The sequence below is a fragment of the Rhineura floridana genome, chromosome 14 (genome assembly GCF_030035675.1).
Source record: "Rhineura floridana isolate rRhiFlo1 chromosome 14, rRhiFlo1.hap2, whole genome shotgun sequence".
NCBI lineage: Eukaryota > Metazoa > Chordata > Lepidosauria > Squamata > Rhineuridae > Rhineura > Rhineura floridana.
The window spans coordinates 15111778-15133600 of record NC_084493.1 but is presented as its reverse complement, the minus strand read 5'-3'; the positions used below and the strand labels follow the sequence as shown (position 1 = coordinate 15133600).

General features: G+C 43.0%; 2 protein-coding genes across 10 annotated transcripts in view; both read left to right on the top strand.

The window, feature by feature from the left end:
* CEMIP (cell migration inducing hyaluronidase 1) overlaps nucleotides 1-21823 on the top strand; it is a 182029-nt gene that overhangs the window by 53115 nt on the left and 107091 nt on the right. The gene's annotated exons all lie outside the window — the stretch shown is intronic.
* LOC133369860 (inactive cell surface hyaluronidase CEMIP2-like) overlaps nucleotides 1-21823 on the top strand; it is a 106123-nt gene that overhangs the window by 74585 nt on the left and 9715 nt on the right. For 6 of the 9 annotated variants that reach the window (XM_061595563.1, XM_061595564.1, XM_061595562.1 and 3 more), the window contains 4 exons: nucleotides 9776-9958; nucleotides 13575-13797; nucleotides 19119-19220; nucleotides 20080-20240. In XM_061595563.1, coding sequence (XP_061451547.1) covers nucleotides 9776-9958; nucleotides 13575-13797; nucleotides 19119-19220; nucleotides 20080-20240 — 669 coding nt within the window. Of the gene's footprint in view, nucleotides 1-5461; nucleotides 5617-7798; nucleotides 7992-9775; nucleotides 9959-13574; nucleotides 13798-16546; nucleotides 16633-19118; nucleotides 19221-20079; nucleotides 20241-21823 lie in introns of those variants that run through there. The other 3 variants (XR_009759007.1, XM_061595561.1, XM_061595566.1) reach the window with 3 other exon arrangements.

Sequence of the window (21823 nt, the reverse complement as noted above, 5' to 3'; positions counted from 1 at the left end):
TTTTTGGCACTGCACTGGCATCATCTTATGTGTATTTAAAGACCATGGAAAGCAGAAGATGAATTCAGTTTTATAGGCAGACGTGAAAGTTTTGTTTTGATTGGGATTTCTTTCACAGCTATAGGGATGGGGAAGAAATTTGATTCAGTTTGCATTTAAAAGTGAACCTATATAATTTGCAGTTTCTGAAACCATGAATTGAAAACTAGGGATGGGATCCGTTGGCCGGTGTTGGTTTGAAAGCATCCTGTTGACCTAACAGGCTGGCATCGATTAGAGTTTGTTCTTTATCCGCTGGCCTCTTCTTTTACTGATCCATGTTTTTATTTCGCTTGGAAAAAATATCAATATATATTGACATTTTAAAAGAAAATACTGATATTTAGAAGGAAATATCGATATTCCCTTTAAAAAGACTGATATTTTGAAGGAAATACCAATATTTTTAAAGGAAATACCCATCAATTATTCTTACAATCAATGTTTAGAGAAGGGGATTATTTTGTTTTAAAAAAGTCAATTTTCACAAATAGCAGTGGAAATTCACTACATTAAAATCTGATCTTCAACTATTGGGAATAAATGAATTAATGGAAAATTCAGTACCAAAACTGAATTGGGCAGAACTGTAGCACATCCTGACTGAAAACACAGCCCTCCTTTGAAATTTGCACTTCTCTGAATTTTGCAATGCAGTTCTGCAGCCAAGATATGTGTACAAAAATGTGTTTATTAGGGTAAACAGTGTGTATAAAAATGCATACATTTGTGACAATAACATACAAAATGTTTTATACAGTATTAGGGGACATTGCTTTGCAAAAATATGTATACGGCAAAATTGCATACAAAATGTGTATATTTGGAGACAAAGCTAAAATGCTGGCAAATTTTCATGAGGACTGGGTTTTTTTTAAAATTGCAACTGACATGGAAACTTCAGATTGGAAAAATGAAAAATGGGGGGGGGGAAATGAACAGATTCACCCACCCATTGAGCTAGAATAAGAATTCTGAATGTGTTTGGTCCAGGATACACAAAGGCCATGCTGCCCTTCCTCCAAGAGAAGTCTCTAGGCAGCGCTAGGTAAATGATGTGCACCCAGATCTCTGCTGAACAGCCAGAAAGCAACTGGGAGTGGGTAATAGGTTCAATCTGAAGTGATGTGTGGGAAGGCAGGTGCTGAAATCAACTCCCGCCCACAACTCTTGCCTGGTGCTGGCAGGGAGAAGCTGTGGGCAGGGGAGCGTTCCTGGCCCCATGTGTGTCTGCTGAATGCCTAGTTCTGTCTCTGAGCAAGCAGCAACGTTGGCAGACTTTGTGGGCATGCATTTAGCATGCCTCTGTTGATCACACCCTCCTTTTTAAGTGTTATTCTTTCTTGCCCTCTAAGTTGTTAGTCATTCAATGATTAAATTCTTTACCAGTGGTGCGTTCCAGAGGGAAAGCAAGGATAATAGGATAGGGCTTGAACGCGCTTGTTGCAAACATGCCCAGCTTACAGAATTATTTTATTTTTCTCTCTCTTTCTCCACTCCCCCCCCGCCTTATGAGCAATCATCTCTGTTGTTTGACATCATTAAGGAAGGAATAAATGAGGAGGAGGAAGAAGATGGCTGGGGGAACCTCTTGGCAAGCCGGAGGGCTATTAGCTGCTAAATGCTGTTATGCAGTCTGCAATTAGGATTCCAATTAGTGTCTCAGCTGATGGCTCTACCTAAAATGACCTGATTTCCAGAGCTCAGCCCCTTATGTTGTGGGGCAGAATTAAAAGGCCTGCTTTTTTCCTAGCTGATGTGGAATGACAAAAGGCACAAGAGGTTTAGCCATGGCCACATCTACGCTTAGGAATGTGGGAAGCTGCCTTATACCAAATCAGATACCCCACCCTGTACCCTCTTGAAATGCTTTTTCAGGCGTTCTTGTGCAGAGGGCGGATGGCGAGATGTAGGGCGTGTGTAGAAAGCAAGCTCCGAATTTGTATGGCTGGAATATAGTCTACTGAACCAAAGGTCAAGAATCGCATCCATTTCTCTGCCCAATTATTGCCTCTGGCCCTACTCATCACTAGCATGTGGCCCCCAGAAAGTTGCCCATGCAGCCCTCTGGCTGGAAAAGGGTTGGCGCCCCTGGTGTACACTGACTGGTGGAAATTCTCCAGGATTCCAGGCATGGGTCTCCCATTCCCTACTGGGAGATGCCAGGAATTGGGCCTTGGACCTTCTACATGCAAAGCAGTTGCTCTGCCGCTGAAGCTACAGCTTCGTCAAGCCTGGTTTGAAAAGTAGGTCTTGAGGGCTGCAGCCTGTTGTTTGTAAACATGTGCCTAGTGCAGCTATAGCTGCATATGCACTGTGAACTCTCAGGGCTGTTTCTCAGTATTACTTTATATCCCACACTGAATCCCACCCCTTTCTTTTGTGGTAGTATCCCCACTGGAGTACACAAAAATCTGCATTATTTCAAATATATTTCCCTCGCAAAATCTATATTTTTGTTTGTGTTTAATCCTAAAACATCTGCCTTCCAATCTGTGAGTTAGTTTCGGAAGTGCAAATTGGGTTGGTTAGCTTTAAAATGCAGATGAAACAAAATCACTGAGCATCACTGCAAGTGCTATTTCTTCCTTTTTCTGCTTTCTTCAGATTTCTCCATGAAACCAGTTGACTTGCCACTTGCTGAACTGCTTTTTTTTTTTTTAAAGTATCACACCAGGTATGTGTGTGTGTTTCATTCAAGCATGCCAACCCTGCAAGTGTCAATTAAACTGTGCAATTAAAAAGAGGGACCGCAAAACAGCAATTGCCTCTTTCTTGTCAATCATTTCCAGGAGAATGTAAACAGGGGTGTGGCCGTCCAGGGTCTCAGGGGGTCTTAGTCCCCTTACTTTTTTGGGAACAGGGTCCCAGCAGGGTCCCTGTGTCTCCAACATCCTGTGAACCAATCAGCATGAAAGGGGAGTGTGTTAGTCATGAAGAAGAGTCTTTTAACATGCTTCCTTGTCCAATCGGAGTGAAAGGAGGTGAGTCAGCCACTGAGAAGACTCTTCTTAGTAGCTAACACTCTCCCCTTTCATGCTTATTGGCTCCTAGGGATGTCTGTTGTTGTGGGAGAAGGCATTAACAAGGATCTCATTCTCAACTCAGCAGCGAAAAAGGGGGAGGGGTGGCTGTGACTAACACGAAGGGACCCTGCACTTCCGAACTTGCCATTACGCTACTGGATGTAAATAAATGATTAAAAACAATTCTGAAGCACACTGTTTGGATTGTTGGATGACAGTGATGCAGGGAGAGAAGCTGTAGAGTTGAGATTCTTGCCACTGGAATTTTTCAAAAGTTCAACATAGCTTTATGGAGGTGTTTCATGTTGCCATGCTAGGTGGTAACTTTGCAGCAGTCAATATTGACCCTTCTCCAAAAGCAAATATTTGGGATGGAAAGCAGAGAGACAAATATTTTTTTGATAATAAAAATCTGAAGAATGCTGAAGGAGTTGCACTGGCTACCGGTTGTTTACCGGGCCCAATTCAAGGTGTTGGTTTTGACCTTTAAAACCCTACACGGTTTTAGCCCAGTCTATCTGAAGGAGTGCCTCCAGCATCGTCAGGGATGCCGCTCAACAAGATCAGCCTCAGAAGACCTTCTCTCAATCCCACCGGTTAAAACAGCTAGACTGGTGAGGACTAGAGAGAGGGCTTTTTCAATAGTGGCCCCCACCCTGTGGAACTCTCACCCAAATGATCTCCGCCATGCCCCTTCTATGATGAGCTTCCGCCGGGCCTTGAAGACCTGGCTCTTCAGGCAGGCTTTTGGGGTGGGTTAGGTTTTTATTGTTATGGTTTTAAATTTTAACGTTTTAATGTATTGTTTTTTATCTTGTACGTCGCCCAGAGTGGCTGGACAACCAGCCAGATGGGCGACTAATAAATTAAATAAATAAATAAATAAATAAATAAAAAGTGAAAAAAAGATCCTGATTGCCAAGCAAACTGAACTATATTGCTAGAACAGACAGTATACAGAAATCTGCTTGATTTCTACCTAGCCTTGGTTCCATTTAATTGGGTGCACCATCAGCTTCAACAGATATTCTGTCTCTTGATATTCAGTAAGGTTTGCTATCTTTCTTTTCAAAGATCTGGTCTTTAACAGCAGCCAGTCAGCCAGACATCAGGTGGTAAGGCTTTTCCTGCCATGGAGATGTGATGGGGAAAGCCTTATCCTGCTAAGTTTCTACCAGACAGACTGCAGGGGCAAAGCCAGTAAAATAAATAAATATATTACAAACTTGCCACATACTCTTGGAAAATTCCTCTTAATCGCTGCCATTTTTCTACCAAAATGCCTTGTATATTGTTTTAAACTTATATATTATTATATTTTGCTGTAGAAGCCTCATACTGGCTGTCTGAATGTTACCTTCAATGGAATTTTACTCAGAGTAGGCCCATTGAAATGAATAGACCTAATCTAGTCATGATCATTAACTTAAATGGGTCTACTCTGAGTAAAGCATAGTTGGCTGCAACCCTGAGTTACTGGTCACCTTTGTTTTCAAACAAACGGGCAAACAGATAGGAGTGTGGAAATGCAAAGAGTACAAAGCATCCATTTCGGTTGTATTAGCAATTTGGCTATATACCAACCAGGCCTTAATGATCTGTTTGATTCCTGGGTTTTCCATCATGCTGCCTAGTAGGTCAACAAATCTATCATATTTTACAAGGGAGAAAGAATTAAGGATAGGCTGTACTAGACTCTGGAAGCCAAAGTCAGATTCATAGCCCTTCTGTTGTCTGTCATAGTCCTTGCCATTCCAGTTGTGAATTATTGCATATGGATAAATTTGTAGACCCACAACTCTGGATTTTCTTTCTTTCTGAGAATAACCCCATTTCATTGCATTAGGAGAGATCCAGTGTGGCGTAGTGGTTGGAGTGTTGGACTACGACCTGGGAGACCGGGGTTTGAATCCCCACACAGCCATGAAGCTCAGTGGGTGACCTTGAGCCAGTCACTGCCTCTCAGCCTCAGAGGAAGGCAATGGTAAACCCCCTCTGAATACCGCTTACCATGAAAACCCATATTTGTAGGGTCGCCATAAGTCGGGATCGACTTGAAGGCAGTCCATCCATCCATCATCATCATTGCATTAGGAACACAGGAAGATGCCTTATATTGAATCAGGCCCATCTAGCTCAGCATTGTCTACACTGACTGGCAGAGGCTCTCCAGGATTTTAGATTCTCTCCTAGCCTTATCTGAAGATGCCGGGGGTTGAACCAGAGACCTTCTGCACACAAAGCATGTGTTCTGCCACTGAGCTATGGTCCTTTCCCCTGTTGTTCTTATAGGAATGCTTCGGTTTTTTTTAAAAAAATGTTTGATTATCTCAAGCTCACTGAGTTCCTGAAGATAGAACTACCACAACTTTCTCAATTTGGCAACATTTTTGCAGCATTGCAACATTTTGGATGTCACCATCCGCAGGAAAAGTGTTAAATAAAAATAGAATTCATAAAGAACGTGGAGGAATGGGGTATAACAGGACAGCTGACTGAAGAATTCCTGGACACGTTTCCCATTACAATGATTGCAAGCTGTTTGGCCAAAGTGAGTTGACTGACCGGGGGGGGGGGTTTGATGGGGACAGAAGGGGGTAGTGACTTTGAAAATCCAGCATGTTTTTCATGGCCAGCTTTAGAAATAATAAGTGGTGTTGCATTTCCCTTTAAAAAAAAATAAAATCCCAGATAAGTTCAGCGAATGACCCCACACTAATGGATACTTTGGCAGGGGATAAAATGGGTTAAAGGTAAAAAGACTTTGTGCTAAAAATGGAGCAAATAATCTCTCTTCTTCCCCCTCCCAAACCCCAATTTGTTCATTTGAATTCTGGCAGCCTCTGCTAAACTTAGATTTGTTGTTTTTCTGCTAAACTTTAAAATAAGTAAGGAAAATAAATAAGAGGGATGCATGCAGCACATTTCCTATTAGATTTATTTATTTATTAATTTAATTTATATCATGCCATTCCTTCTAGAAGGAGCCCAGGGTGGCAAACAAAAACACTCTAAAACAGCCTTTCCCAACTAGTGGGCCACCAGATGTTGTTGGACCACAATTCCCATCTTTCCTGACCATTGGCAATGCTGGCTGAGGCTGATGGGAGTTGTGGTCCAACAACATCTGGTGTCCCACTAGTTGGGAAAGGCTGCTCTAAAACATCTTAAAAACAAAATACTTTAAAGCATACTAAAGAAAAGCATCTTTAAAAACATATTAAAGCAAAACAAATTTGAAAACATCTTTTTTTAAAAAAAGCTTTAAAAACATCTAAAAAAGGAATTCCAAAACAGACTCAGAGTGGGAGAAGATCTCTACTTAAAAGGCTTGTTGAAAGTCAGTGCAGTCAGTGGAGACAGGTCCATTAGGGCAAGGCGGGCACCAACCTCATCCTGCCCTTGCCCAGCCTTCCACCTGTCTGCCTTCTTACTTACGACTGTCCCAGTATGTGGCTGCATTACCTGTCAGCTTCCTCTTCCATTTCTCCTGACAGAGCTCTAATGGCCAGAGTGGTTTGACAGCCAGCCCCTCTTCCCAGGGAATTCTGAGAATCGGAGCTTTGTGAGGAGAATAACAGTCTCTAACAACTCTCAGCAACCTACACAAATGACATTTCCCAGGATTCTTTGGGGGAAGCCACGACTGTTTAAAGTGGGATACATGTCTGGTGTGGATGTGACCTCATCAGCATTGCCCTTGTAGAACTCAGCAGGGAGGAGAATGGGAAGATCTAGAATTAGATGGATCTGCCTCTGATTGGCTTGGCCCACGCCCACTGTTTGGGATACCTGCATTTCATTCCACTGGTCTCAATGGGCACCAGCCACCATTGGATGAAGTAATATTTCATCTTGCATGCAGAGACAGAGATGGTGATGAGGCCGGCTGTAGGTTTCAGGAGGCTCTTGGCAAAGTACTCTGTGGATCCTGGTGGCCTAAACTGTATTGGCAGGCAGCAGCAGTACAGCAATGTGCACTAAGCAACTTGAAACCATTATTTTAATTTCCCACAATACTCTGAAGTTACAAGCTTCTTTGGGGGAACCTATGGCTATTAAAGCGGTGTGAGAATGCTTTAAATGAATGGCATGGACGTGACCAAGGTTTTGTTTAGTGCAGACTCACTGAAATTATTTATTTTATTATTTATTATTTGATTTATATCCCGCCCTTCCAGTAGGAGCCCAGGGCAGCAATTAATGGACCTAAGTTAGTAATATCCATTAATTTCAAGGGGTCTACTGTTAGTAAAATGTAGTTGGACACACAAACCATCATGTCTAAATCCAGCCACTCACTACATTTTAAAAAAAGTTCCCAAAAGACAAAATTGGAGCAACACTTTACCAGGGATGGATGTAAAGAAATAGGGACTCAGCAATAGAGATAATTGATGAAACATATTAATTTAGGGAGAGGGCTGTATTGTCAGGGCAAACCAACAGAGTGACATTTTCCCATTGCCTCTGTTACCCAGAATGCACATAGCATCAGTGAGTCACAGTTTTTGAAAATGGAACAGGGCCCAAAAAACTACCACAGAAATCTTGGTTTGTGGTTTTTTAAAAATAAAGGAATCAAACGGTGGCCTTCCAGAATATGTTCTGCAAAGGCTTCTTCAGGTTGCATGAATTCTGGGAAGGCATTTGCTGGAAATGTTTTACTGTTTTGAGTTTTTCTGATCTATATTTCCTTGAATAACTTGGTTCTTGGCTCTGGCTTAATACAGGGTTTAGACCTTGCTTGACCGTGTTACCATGGTGATGCTGAAAGCCATACCGAGAGGGCAAGCAAGAATATGAGGCCTCAAAGTTGACCATTTTCCCTCTCTCCTTGTATGGCTGTCATCAACAAGATTTTGGGAGACAGGAGTTTGTATACAAATGAGGGAGATGAGGTTGGAATCCAGTCGTGGCTTCATGGTAACTTGAACTGAGGCTTCTTTGAACATTTGCTGTTTCTGTTTACCCAGGCATTTGATGGCTGATAGATATTGGCCATGGCAACCTAAATGTTTCTAGATGGCTTTTAATTGTTTTTCAATGCTTTAGGGTATGTTTCATTTTATTTTAGATTGTATTGCTTTTACATTTTGATGTTGCAGCCCTGGGGCCCTTTGGGAAGAAGGGCGGGATACAAAATTAATAAACAAACCAACGTTGACTATAAAGAATATCATGACAAATTCATAGCAGTATATTTTGCTCCAGTATTGTGTAAGCTTTTCTCTAAATCTTAGGTGTCTTGCTCTTCAGCCACAGAGCTTAATGACAGTCCAAATATCTGCCAGAAAAAAACCTTGTGGTATGGTCTTTTCTGGACTACACTGTTTCTGGTGAATTCTCCAGAAAACTTCCATGCATTTGGAAAGCTAGCATGGGGAGAAGGCTAGTTGAAACACTTCTTATTGATACCCTATCTGTTTCATTTGTGGGAAGTTGTGTATCGTGTTTGAATTTTGTAGGGGGTGGTCATCATCATCATCATTATAATTATAATCAGGGCTGGCACCAGACTGCAGCAGGCCCTTGGGCACCAGACTTCAGTGGGCCCTCAAAGGCAATGGCAGTGTGGTGAAACTGCTGGGGGCTTAAATAGGCCCTGCCACATCAGCATGTTAGCACACTGTACACACATGCCTACCATCACCCAAGATTGTGGTGGAGGCGTGTTGATGACCACATCATCATCTTGGGTAATGGCAAGTATGCATGCTGACCATGGCCAGGCCTATTTAAGCCCCGGGTGTTGTCGGTGCAACATGGAAAGTGGTGCAGCCAGCTTGTGGTGAGGGGGGTTTGCCTGAGAGCTACATCTACCCAGCCCCAGCTGTAGGGGTCCCTCTCAACTGCTGGGCCCTCAGCCAGTGCCCAGCCTGGCCGCCTGCTGGTGCCAGGCCTGATTATAATTTATAATATTATCAACAACTTCCTCATGGGGGATTCTCCCACCTGCAGCCTTCCTTCATGCACGTGGTAGAAGGAGGAAGTGTCACACTTTCCCCACCTTTGGGCCCCCAGATGTTGTTGGACTACAATTCCCATAATTCCTGACCATTGGCCACGCTGGCTGAAGCTGACGGGAGTTGTAGTCCAACAACATCTGGAGACCCAAAGTTTGGGAAAGGCTGGTTTATTGCAAGCTCAGGAACACAGGAAGCTGCCTTATACAGAGTCTGACTATTGGTCCATCTAGCGTTGTCTATACTGACTGACAACAGCTCTTCAGGGTTTCAAAATGGCAGGGAGCCTCTCTCAGCTATACCTGGAGATGCTGGGGATTGAACCTGGGACCTACTGCATGCAAACCAGATGCTCTGCCACTGAGCAACAGCCCTTGTCCACCCTTGCAGATGCTCAATTTTCATACCAAGTCTCTTTACTGATCACAGTTTATGAGAAGCCAGTCATTTTAAGGTAGTCCTGAAGCAACTGCCTGAGGCCTAATCCAGTGGCCTGAGGATCCAGAGGAGCCTTTTCCTTTCAGCTTCTGTGGATGTTGTGCCAGTCCAGTAATAGTAACCAACAGCAGATGTGAATCTTCCATGGCATGTGAAAGAAAGGGCTGGGTTGGGAATTGTTAAGACACATTTGTGGGGTTTTTTTCTGTCTTGAAGATAGATCACTCAGCTGGAGACAGTTTCTTTTTAATAGCTTGAAAACATTTTTGCCAATGAGTATGTTTGATCTTTTTTTTTTCCCATCAGGGGAGACTGGCTGCATGTTGCCTTGTGCTACCCGAAAGGAACAGTGTTCACTGTTGTGGGGGACATTTACCAGCGACAGACGGGCAGAGCACACAGCGTGCTGCGCTACCGGGCAGCCTCGTCGCACCATCAAGTGTTGGATAGTACTGATCAACGGCTCTATTATTTTGACAGTGCATCAGGGTGAGTGATCACTGTGTACATGGCACTTTTTGGTTGGCCACTGAAGTTGCCAGTGAGTCACTAACACGTGCATTGCAGTCTTTTCCAACCTTAGGGTCCCCAGATGTTGTTGGACTACAGCTCCCATCAGCCCCAGCCAGCATGGCCAATGGTCAGGAATTATGAGAACTGTAGTCCAGCAACATCTGAGGTCCCAAAGGTTGGGAAAGGCTGGTGTATTGCATGCCCCTAGCCCTTCTCGTCAGTTTGAGACTACACAGAGAGAGGGACTGTCAGACCATTGGTCCATCTAGCTCAGTGTTGTCTGTGCTAGGGGTTCCCAAATGGCAATCTGTGGTCCACAAGCTTCATTCAGATGGTCTATGGCATGCCTGCATGAAATATTCATATGGATTTTTAATTATATTTTATTGCTTCTTCTATTTTTATAGAATTTGAATTTTATAGAATGCAAACTGTAATACAATAAAATGTGCTGTATAAGAACGAAATGAGGCAAAAAAACACAGTTAAAATCAGACAGCATAAGGAAGCCACAGACCTGAACTTACAAGATCTGAACAGGGTGGTTTATAACAGATGCTATTGGAGGTTGCTGATTCATAGGGTCATCATAAGTCATAACCGACTTGAAGGCACATAACAACAACAACAACATACGAAGAGCCTCCTGGATCAGGCCAGCGGCCCATCAAGTCTAGCATCCTGTTCACACAGAAGCCAACCAGATGCCCAAGGGAAGCCTGCAAGCAGGGCCTGAGTTCCAGAGTACTCTCTCCTCCCAAGGTTTCCAGCAACTGATATTCGGAAGCATGGCAAATAACAATAATAGTTAATCTTGGGTGGGCCATGGATACCTTAATTCAACACCATTAGTACCATATTATCTCAGGCTGCTGCCCTTGTTTCCTCCTCTGTATAATACTGATATGTTTTATTGTTTTACTGTTTTTACATTTTATAGTGCTGGTCTTTGACCATAATAAATGATTGATTGATTGATTGATTCAGAAGCATCCTGCCTCTAACTATGGAGGCAGAGCATAGCCATTATGGCTAGTTTAGCATTTAGCACCGCACATTACAATTGTTACAACAGGCAGCAAAATCATTAAAGGGTCCACTAAGACCGTCAGCAATGTTTAAGTGGTCCATGAGGAAAACCAGAGCTTGGAAGTAACTAGTTACAAGTAACGAATTACTTGTAATTTATTACTTTTTTGAGTAACGAGTGGGTAACTTCATTACATTTTGCTGGTAATAGAATGAGTAGTAACTTCATTACTTTTGAGGAGTAATTGTAATGTTTCCAGCATTACTTTTGCGCATTACTTGGGGGGAGCAGGGGAAGTCTTCTGCTCCTCTGATCTGTGAATAAAAATCATGTGCTTCAAATTGGGCTTCTGTGCAGCATTGTTCTTCCTTCATGCTCTGTGGGTGCTTAGGAGGTGATGAGAGAGGAGGTGGAAAGCGAGACTGGGTGGAGAAAACAGTTGTTTAAAAATTGACAGGAATGGAAGGAGAAAAGAGCTGGAGGCAATATATATATACAAAAAATATGTGTGTTGGGGTATCATCATTGCTGGGGGTGGGGTGAGGGGATGTGAGATTCTGTTATGCCATTCTGTTAATCTTATGGGAAAAAATTCTACTACCCTCTGTGTGTATGTGCTTATTTTTAATGTTGTTTTAGGCTACTTAGATGTGCAGCAGCCAAGGCCAGCACCTTGTAGGCGTATTTAAAAAAAAAAGTAACTGAAATGTAATTGTAGCGATTACTTTTGAGTAAAGTAAAGTAATCAGTTACTTTCAGAGCAATTGTAATTGTAACGGTAATTACTACTTTTTGGGGGCCATGTAACTGTAATTTATTACTTTTTAAAAGTAATCTTCCAAGCTCTGAGGAAAACTATGTTTTGGAACCGCTAGTCTACACTGACTGGCAGTGGCTCTCCAGAGTTTCAGATAGGGGCTCTCATAGCCCTACCTGGAGATGCTGGGGATTCAACCTGGGACCTTCTGCGTGCAAAGCATGTACTCTACCACTGAGCTACAGCCCCTCCTATATGGCCCCAGTGCTATTGTAACTGATGTGCTGCACATGTGCATATTTATATGTCCCCAAGTTCAGTAACAAACTTTTGGTGCTTCTGTGGTACAGATAATAAAAAGCTAACTAATAATAGTAACAGCTGCATATGTTTGTCCACGACGTAAACCACATGCTTGTAGTTAATTTTGTTTTTTAAAGCCAACTGAATGGAGGGAGACAATAGAATCATCTGCGGGAATAGTTTTTTGGGGAAAATGTACATTGTGTTCAAAAATGTGTTTTCTGTATCTGCATTGCTTAACCCTGACTATCAAGGCTGTATTCGATTTATAAATGTCAGCTTTTGAGCTAAAAATAGAACCTCGAGTTCTATGTTTAGATGACACCATTGACCCGTCAGACCCTGGAGTGTCTGTTCCGGAATGCAAAGGGCACTCTCATACCTTGTACTGTTCACAATGAGAATTGGGAAACTATTGTTTTTACCCACTCCTTCTTTGTGGAACTGTACATAATGTTATCCCAAATGATGCAAATAGGTTGTTTATCAGTGTGAGGTTTCACCATGCAGTTATTTATGATGACATGTCATAATTGTCATCTTCGAGTGCTCCGCACATGGATTTGATTATTTGTTTGTTTTGGCTCTGACCTGAACTGGAATTCCAGGGTTCAGCAAGTTTACTATGTAGCAGCAAATTTATGCTTCATTTTCCCCTACAGCTTAACAGAAGCAGATGATACTTTATGCATCTTATATTTCAGGTTGAGAAGGGAATCTTCCTTTCACTTTTTCCTGGTATAGCATAATACATAACAATAATAATTAATTTCTAATATTAATAATTAGACATTAATACTTAATATTAATAAGTAGTAATATTGACAGGCTTATTATTATTAGTGTTAATATTAGTATTATTTTCTTACCCATCTGTCACCAAAAGGTCTCATGACAAGTTATAGGACAGATAAACACTAAAACAATAACAAAAACCCATAAAAAACCAGCCATATAACACATTGAGGACATCCAAATGAATTCTTAAGTTTTTAAAGGCCAGAGGTGCATCTTCAGCACACAGAAGCTGGAAAGAGATGGTGCCGGATGCATTTCAGTAGAGAGGGAGTTCCATATTCTTGGAGCCACCGTTGAGAAGGCTGTCTCAAGAGCCACCTCGCACTGAACCTCTGAGAACAGTGGAACTACCAGGAGGGCCACTTCTGCTGATCTTAATCCCTAGGCTGGTCTATAGGGAAGGAGGTACCCTTTCAGATATAATGACTAACAGAAGGAGTTGCAAAGAGGAAAGTCTCCTGGGTTTTAATTTTGCGTCTACTGTGAATTCAAAATGATGCAACAAGACAAACTCTGCTTTGTTTTGTCTGCAGTAGGTCAGCAAGAGGAGAAGCACTGCAGGAACTTTTGAGCAATGTGTACCAGCACACTGCTCATTCACATAGGTTTGTTTTCAACTATGGTTTAGTGTAATGTGTGAACTGGGCCAATAACTGTGGTTCACTTTTTTCTTTTCTTTTCTGCCGTGCTCTTCATATTAATAGGTATCTCTTTGTCCACCTTCAAGCACATGAAATTCGGAAGGGGCATAGCTACTGCACTCAGCATGGCTGCGAACGCCTAAAAATAACAGCCGTGATGTCCTCCAGACTTCCCTGGAGTTGTGCTCCTAATCCTTTTTTAGGAAAAGACATTGGGAGAAAACCTTTTCAGCCCTCAAGGATTCAGCGCCAGGTTGTGCCTTGCAGTCAGTGTGGAGCTCCTTGGGTACAGTATAGAGTTATTTTTTGTTGCATTAATGCAGACAGGGATGGGAAAAGTTAAAGGGTGGCCTTTTTGGAATTCTTGGGGAGGGGTCCTTGGTTCTTTTCATCCCTCCCTGACATTGGCAGTCCACCCTGCACAAAATGCTTGCTTCTTAAACCAAGATCTCAGTATAATAGTCCAGTTTATAGCATAGGGTGGCCATGTGTCCTACTTTACAGCCTTCTGTTTGAAGGGATAGACATTCCAAGTCCTGCTTTTAAGATAAAGAATATTAGAACTGGGGGAATAGGGGGTTGAGGTTTCCCATGAAAAAGTTAGCAGTACCTGGACAGCAGACAGAACAGGCACACAGGTCAGCTGGTCATAGTCTTCCCCATTCTGGGGTGGTGGTGATATATTATGTTTCTATTTAAATTTGAACAGCTTTTTCTATGGGTTGTATTAATGAATGTAAGATAGCTATGTCTATTAAGTTCAATGGGTCTACTTTGAGTAGGACTAGCATTGGATACTACCCTAAATTTGCATGTTTATGCTGTTACCCGTAAAGATCCTCCATGGCACAGAGTGGTAAGCGGCGGTAACGCAGCCGAAGCTCTGCTCATGGCTGGAGTTCGATTCCAATGGAAGGAGGAAGTCGAATCTCCGGTAAAAGGGGCCGAGGTCCACTCAGCCTTCCATCCATCCATGGTCGGTAAAATGAGTACCCGGCATATGCTGGGGGGTAAAGAAAGGCCGGGGAAGGAACTGGCAATCCCACCCCATATATACGGTCTGCCTAGTAAACATCGCAAGACGTCACCCTAAGAGTCGGAAACAACTCGCACTACAAGTGCAGGGACACCTTCATCTTTACCTTTAAGCTGTTACACACACACACCCAGTCTCTGAGTAGTGAGAGACTTCCAGGGGTTCTAGAGCTTACCCAGGGTTCAGTTTCCTTGGAATGAAGGTTATTGGAGACTGAGGTGTCTTTAGTATGTATGGTTTTATTTATACATAAAAACATGCATAAGATGGACAGGCTTTGTAGAGATGGAAGGATCTGTCCATTTCTGTTCTCTCATCTTATCCAGGATTCAAAAGCCTATGTAGGGATGGAATGATATGTCAGTTCCAGTTCTCTCCATTTCTCATTTTTCCAATTCAGTTCTCCATGTTTCTGCAGCAATTTGTCATTTTTTTTTAAAAAAAAATGGAAATTCTTCAGCATTTTAATGCGAATTTTTCCTAATAAACACATTTTTGTATGCAGTTTTGACTGAGAACATATTTGTATGTTATGTTCACTAGTATATTCCTTTTATGCACACTTTCCCCAATATATGCATTTTTGTAAACACTAATTGGAGAACTGCATTGCAAAATTTGGATAAGTGCACATTTTGGAGGATGGGTGTATTTTGGCTCTTGTATTATTTCAGGAAGTGAGGAATTGATAGGTTCTGCTTTAAGTGCAAACTAAATTGAATTTCTACCCCATTCCTAGGCCTGTGTGGAGAGATCTGCATTCTCAGATGGGGTTTGGACTTGTTTTTCTCAAAGAGTAGCTCTCTGTGTTATGTGGCAACCCTCCTTTGAAACAGTGAGAGTTCCTTGAAGAGTTTGTGGCATGTCATGGGGATTTACCATTCCTAGGGGGAAAGTTGTGGGGTTCTGCAAAGGCCTTGGATGCGCCCTTTGAAGTTGCCCTTTGGATTTTAGGCCCTGCAAAGTAGGCTTAAAGTGCAGGAAGGCAGACCCATACTCACCCAGTGAGCTGCATTGCTGATTTAAGCCTGTCTTCCTGGTCCAAGTCTAACACTACATGGGGTATAGTGGTTAGATTGCCATGGTAAGGAGAAACCTTTTCTAAAACAACACACCCATACATACAAACACACCTACAAACTTGTTCTCAAAAAGTGCCAACTCAAAGGACTTATTACAGATCCACACGTTTTGGCTAGGGCAAGAGAGACACTGGTGTTCAAATCACCCACTTAGTCATGATTCTCAACAGGTAACTTTGGGTCTGTCCACACAGTAGGCTGTTGTCTAATTTAGTTGGCAACTGATTCCAGAAGGCTGAAGCTGCAACACTAAAAGCCTAGTTTCTAGTACATACTAAGCAGCCCTTCTGAGGAGCACAGTTACTAGGCAGGGATCTGTTGTCCACTGCCAGACTCTCCCTCTGGACTCTAGTCCCTGTACTTTAATCCTGAATATTACGGAAAGTTTTTATAATTCTGTGTTCAGTGTACACTTTCCTTCTATAGTCTCTCAGTCAGTTGTGGACAATTTGCAACAAGACATGAGGGTTTCATTTTACACAGCAGAATTGTAAGTGCATCCTAAATATATAGGCTGTGGAAAATACCTTGCTTGCAAGCTTTTAGCAAATGTAATTAAAATTCCTTTGGATACTTGAGTCTCCCCATCAGAGTTGGGCAGTTAGCCGTTTTTCTGTTTCAAGAAGGCGGTACACTTAACCTCCTTGTGCTCAGTCAAGCAAGGCCGGTTTATCACTAGAACATACCAAACAGAGTTTGGAAATTTCTACAGTATTGTCCTCCTGCACCTCCCCCCACTACCTTCACTTGTGAAAATGACCCATCGTCAAGGTGTCAACTACAGAATATCAATCATGTACTGAACTGAAGCAACAGGTTTTTTTGAAAGTCATAATATTGCCTACTTGTTACAATAGCGATATTCCTTATTGCTGCTAATTTTTCTCTTTTTTTCCTCGTGTCTCAAAAAACCTCAGAGTGTGTTGTTTGAAAGGCAAGATCCTCAATTGCTATGGCAGATTGCAGATTATTGAGAGTCGATGCAATTATCAGTCCCACCCCCCTCTTTCATGCTGAGGTATTTTCTGAGATTCCTTTTAACTGGAGATACTGGGGATTGATCCAGTGGTCCCCTGTGACAGAGGTGAGCACCCTGTGGCCCTCAGCCTAATTTTATTTGGCCTTCAGTCTAACTTCAAAAGTCCTTTGCAAGAGATAGGTTTGGACCTCTGGCAAGAATGATCTGCCCTTCAACTGGCAGCTCGCCGGGTGGAGAGTAGAGATAATAATAATATAATAATAATAAAATTTTATTTGTTAGTCGCCTATCTGTCCGAGTTATCGGACACTCTAGGCGACTTACAACAACATATGAAAATACAATAGACAATCAAAACATAATTATCAATTAAGCTAACATCAAAAACATCCAATAATATATCAAAAAGCTAATCCACCCCAAAATTCCGATAGGCCTGCCTGAATAGCCAGGTCTTAAGAGCTCGGCGAAAACCCACCAGGGAGGAGGCATGTCGGAGATCATAAGGGAGAGAGTTCCAGAGGGTGGGGGCCACAACCGAGAACGCCCTCTCCCTGGTCCGCACCAGTCTAGCTGTCTAGCTGGATAAGAAAGCTGATTCAGTTTGCATTTAAAGGCAAATCTACTTAATTTGCATTTTTCCAAAACAACATGAGAACCAAAGCATAGCCATCTTTTGAAATTCGCACTTCTTTGAATTTTGCAGTGCAGGCCTCCAATGTATACAAAAATGCATATACTAGGACTGACACATGCTTGTAAATACATAGTGAAAATAACATACAAAATGCATTGTATTAGGAGACATTGCTTTGTAAAAATGTGTGCACTAGGCAAAATTGCATACAAATGTGTATATTCACAGAAATTTGCAGTAAAATGCCGGTGAATTTTCATGTGGACTTTTTTTAAAAAAATTGCAAAGTGTTGTGGAAATGTGGAGAACTGAACTTAGGACTGGGAAAATGAGAAATTGAGAGAAACCAAAACTAACAGTTTTGACCTTCCCTAGTGGAGAGGAAGTGGATTGGGGGCAAGAAGGAAGTAGCGGGGTGGGGTGGGGAGAAAGGGGCTAGGCTTCCCCCATCTGGGTTTAGCCCTGTCTATAGTTGGTGTGCTGCTCTTGACAAATTATCCCTGAAGGAATGCAGCCCTTGACAGAAAAACAGTGCCCACCTTTGCCCTGCAGGGAAACCATGTCCTCTCCCACTACCAGGAGTGTCCCAAATTGCAATTGCACAAAATTGCTACCCTTAAAACCATCTGTTGAAGGATGTAACCACTGACTGCATTTTTAAGAATGTAATTGTCATGTTGGAGTCAGATGAAAGGCCTAACATTGTGCCTCCATTGGTAGTTTATCCAGATACTGGGGGAGTTTTCAAGAGAGAGCCACACAACAAATGCACGCTTGGGCTGCCTTGGAAGCTCTGTGTCTCCCATGCATATACCTTGTGCAGGCCCCTGCCCCACCCCGGGCCTGAGCTTGTAAACAAATCTTCCAGCCCGCACAGGATTCTATAAGCTCCTTGGTCCATATGTGTTGGGCTATAAATGTAGCTGCTGAGATATGTGCTGTATAACCACAGCACAGAGACAACCAATTAGTAAAGCTGGTGCCTTCATGGGATTTCCCCCACCAGGGTGCAAGCCTGTGGGCAACTCTGCACACACTCCTGGAGACTGTTGCAGCCGGCCTGCCAACCTTTTGAACTGAGCTGTTTTCTCCGAATGGTCTCTCCCAGCCTCTGTGAGTGAGGTCATAACCCTGAACGCAGACATTCCATCCGACATACTCACAGGAACATAGGAAACTGCCTTATGCTGAGTCAGATTATTCGTTTATCTAGCTCAGTATTTTCTACACTGACTGGCAGTGGCTCTCCAGGATTTCAGACTACGGTCTCTCCCCAGCCTACCTGGAGATGCCAGAGATTAAACCTGGAACCTTCTGCATGCGGAACAGATACTCTACCACTGAACGACGTCATTCTCTGAATGGCAGGTCCTCAGGTGGCACCCTCTACACCCAAGAGGGGAGGTATCAGCAGGTTTGGGAGAACCCCAAAAGGTTTACAGAAGTACAAAAAAAAAACTGTAGCAAGAAACATAAGGGGGGAAGGAGAACCCCAGAATAGTTCAGTGAGTCTTGAGCATGCTGAATGCTGACTCTTGGAACCCTGAATGGGCAATACTCCAAGCTGCAACATTTTGTTGCAGGCCCCATTTTGTTTCCAGCTATTGGCCACTAAGGGGGTTACTCTTTCTGGAATGTATTTGTCCTGTGGGTTGAAGGTAGCTTGCAATAGTCTGATTTGTCTAATCCTTGTTCTATAGCCAGCTATGCCCTCTTTATGATGTTTAACCCCAGACAGAATGGCCATTGGTCAGGGACGATGGGAGTTGTGGTCCAGCAACATCTGGAGGGCCACAGGTTCCCAAATGCAACTTTCCAAGACAATGAATTTTGTGTATGTTAATTCAAGGTGGATGTCATTTTATAAATGCAGGTGGCTGTTACTAGTACACCTTCCATTAGGTACGTTTGGATCCAAATCCAGTCCGTCAGAAGGGCAGATCTGGAGAACTACTCAAGGCTGGCTTTTGTTAAGGTACGTGCAGAAATATGCATGTTGGTGTTACCAAATGCATTTCAGTGAGAGACCAAGTGGTGTAGTCATTCAGACCAGGGCCAGAGAGATCTGGGTTTACATTCCCATTCAGATCACTGGCTGACCTTGCAACAGTCGTCTCTGTGTTGCTTCCATGTAGGAATCTGTCTCACATGGAGTCAGACCAGTGTTCCATTTAGCACAGTATTATCTACACCAGGTTTGGGGAGCCTTTGGCCCTCCAGATGTTGCTGAACAACAGCCCACATCATCCCTGACCACTGACTATACTTGCTGGGGCTGATGGGAGTGGTAGTTCAGCAACATCTAGAGGGCAAAAGGTTTCACACACCTGGTCTACAATGATTAGCAGCTGCTCTCCAGGGTTTTAGGCAGGGGACCGTCTCAGCCTTTCTGGGGATTGAACCTGGGACTGTCTGTCTGCAAAGTAAATGCTCTGCTGCTGAACCACCCCCTCATCTGGGTGGCTGTGAGGAGGAAAGGATGGGGAGGGGAGAGTGATGATGCATGCCAAGGATGGGGAACCTGTGGCCTTCCAGATGACGATGGACTTGGCCTCCATCATGCCCAGAACTGCCAATGATGAGTTATAGGTCAGCAACCTCAGGAGGGTCGCAAGTTCCTAATCCTTGGTCTACGATGCCCTGAGTCCTTTGGAAGAAGTGTGGGTTAAAATGAAATAACTTGCTGGATTCCCAGGCCATTCCATGCATCTTTAGCTTAGGTTAAGTTCCAAGACATCGATGGGCTTACTGAAGGCTGCAAACTGACACATCTATTCCTCTGATATTTGCATATGGATCGCCTGCAGCTAACTCTACCCTTTTCTGTGTTGCAGGTCAACAGTGACCTTTTCTTGTTCCACAACCGGGGAATACTGTTCCTGGTTCTAGACGCATGCTCCGGCGCAGTGGTGAGCCGGCAGCCCTTTGATGCAGGCAGTACTTCAAAAGTTGCCAGCGCCATAACCGATTATGTTGAAACAACTGTAAAGGAGAGGTGGGTGATGGAACAAGAGTTGTGGGGGTGGGAGATGGGAAATGACCTACTTTCTTGTAACTGAAACATATGCCTGGAAGAATCTGACAGAAGCTTGTGAAAATGAAATCTCCGAGCTCCGTGTGTCTCGGAAGGCTGCCTCCTAGGTCACGGCGGGTGGAAATGTGGCTCAGGAAAGCTGGAAGCAATGCTGAAGCTGGCAGCCACTGTTAAATTAACGGTTTCTTTTCCACCAATCAGTAGACAAGACTTTCTTGTGTCTTCTTCTTATTAACCATTCTCGGTTCTGCTACTTTCACCAGCTAAAATCACAGCAATTTCCTGGCAGCTGACAACTGCATTTTTCCCCATTTATGAAACTTGTCCTATTTATTCCTGCCAGGTTGTCCCTCTCTCCCCCACTTTCCCCCTCTTTGGCAGATTAAAATCAGAGGTGTTGCTAGACTTTCCAATAAAACCGGGTGTTTTTTCTTTCTTTTTCTCTCCTCCACCAACTTTCTCCGTTTTTTATTTTATTTTTTAAATACAAGTCACTGACTGGATTTGCCCGGTCTGTCTGTTGAGTCTTTTTCAGTTTGGATGTGTTTTCAGCGGTGGGGCTGGATCTTCTCCGTATTTGCATCTGTTCCACATTCCTTGTGGTTTCTTCTGCGTCGCCACATAAACATGGAACAACAGAGATTTATAGACAAAAAGTCCTGGCCGCTTGCAAAAGCAGGTCAAATAACCTGAAAACAGATTTTGCATCCAGGACGTTCCAGAGCAGTTCACGACCACAGACCTGAGTGCTCTGCAGCCACCACCTCTCTCAATATAACTGGTGTAGCTACTGCGGTGATTTTTTCTCGTCATGCCACATGCCCCTGGCGTCTGCTCTGTGGTGACACTGACAAGGGGTTTGCAAAGGAACTGCTCTTCCTCCCCTCCCCATGCGTGCCCCCTGTACCACCCACAAATTTGCTCCAGAGATGTGGGGGGAACTTTCACCAGGTGCCCAAGATGGGGGAGCAGGGGGAGGGGATGGAGGGGAAGAGTGGAAATCATTCCACTCGCCCATTGACTTTGTTAGATGCAACCCATGGCTTTTCCAGAAGCATCCCAATGTTGTGGAACTCTCTTCCAGTGGCAATCAGACCGGCACCAACCCTTTGATGGCTTTTGAAGATGTAGGGTTGTTTTTCTCAGAGTAGGCCCATTGACATTGTTCATATCCATTCATTTAAATCTGGAGGATGCATAACAATGCATACAACCCATTTTTAATCTGCTAGGCCTTTCCAGCAGGCTGATCCTGGGCTGGTCGCTATTAATTCTGGAATGGTATAATATTGTTTTAGTAGGTTTTGAATTTTTGATTAATTTATTTAAAAGTATTTATATGATACTTAATGTTTCAAAAATCTCTACGTAGTTTTTATATTTATTTTATATATTGTTTTATACATTGCTTTGAGGTTCTTTTGAATATTATTGATTAAATTTATTTTTTTAATTTATTTATTTATTAAATTTATATCCCATCCTTCCCCCGAAAGGAACCCAGGCAGTAAGCAATTAAGACATAACAACAACAATAATACATC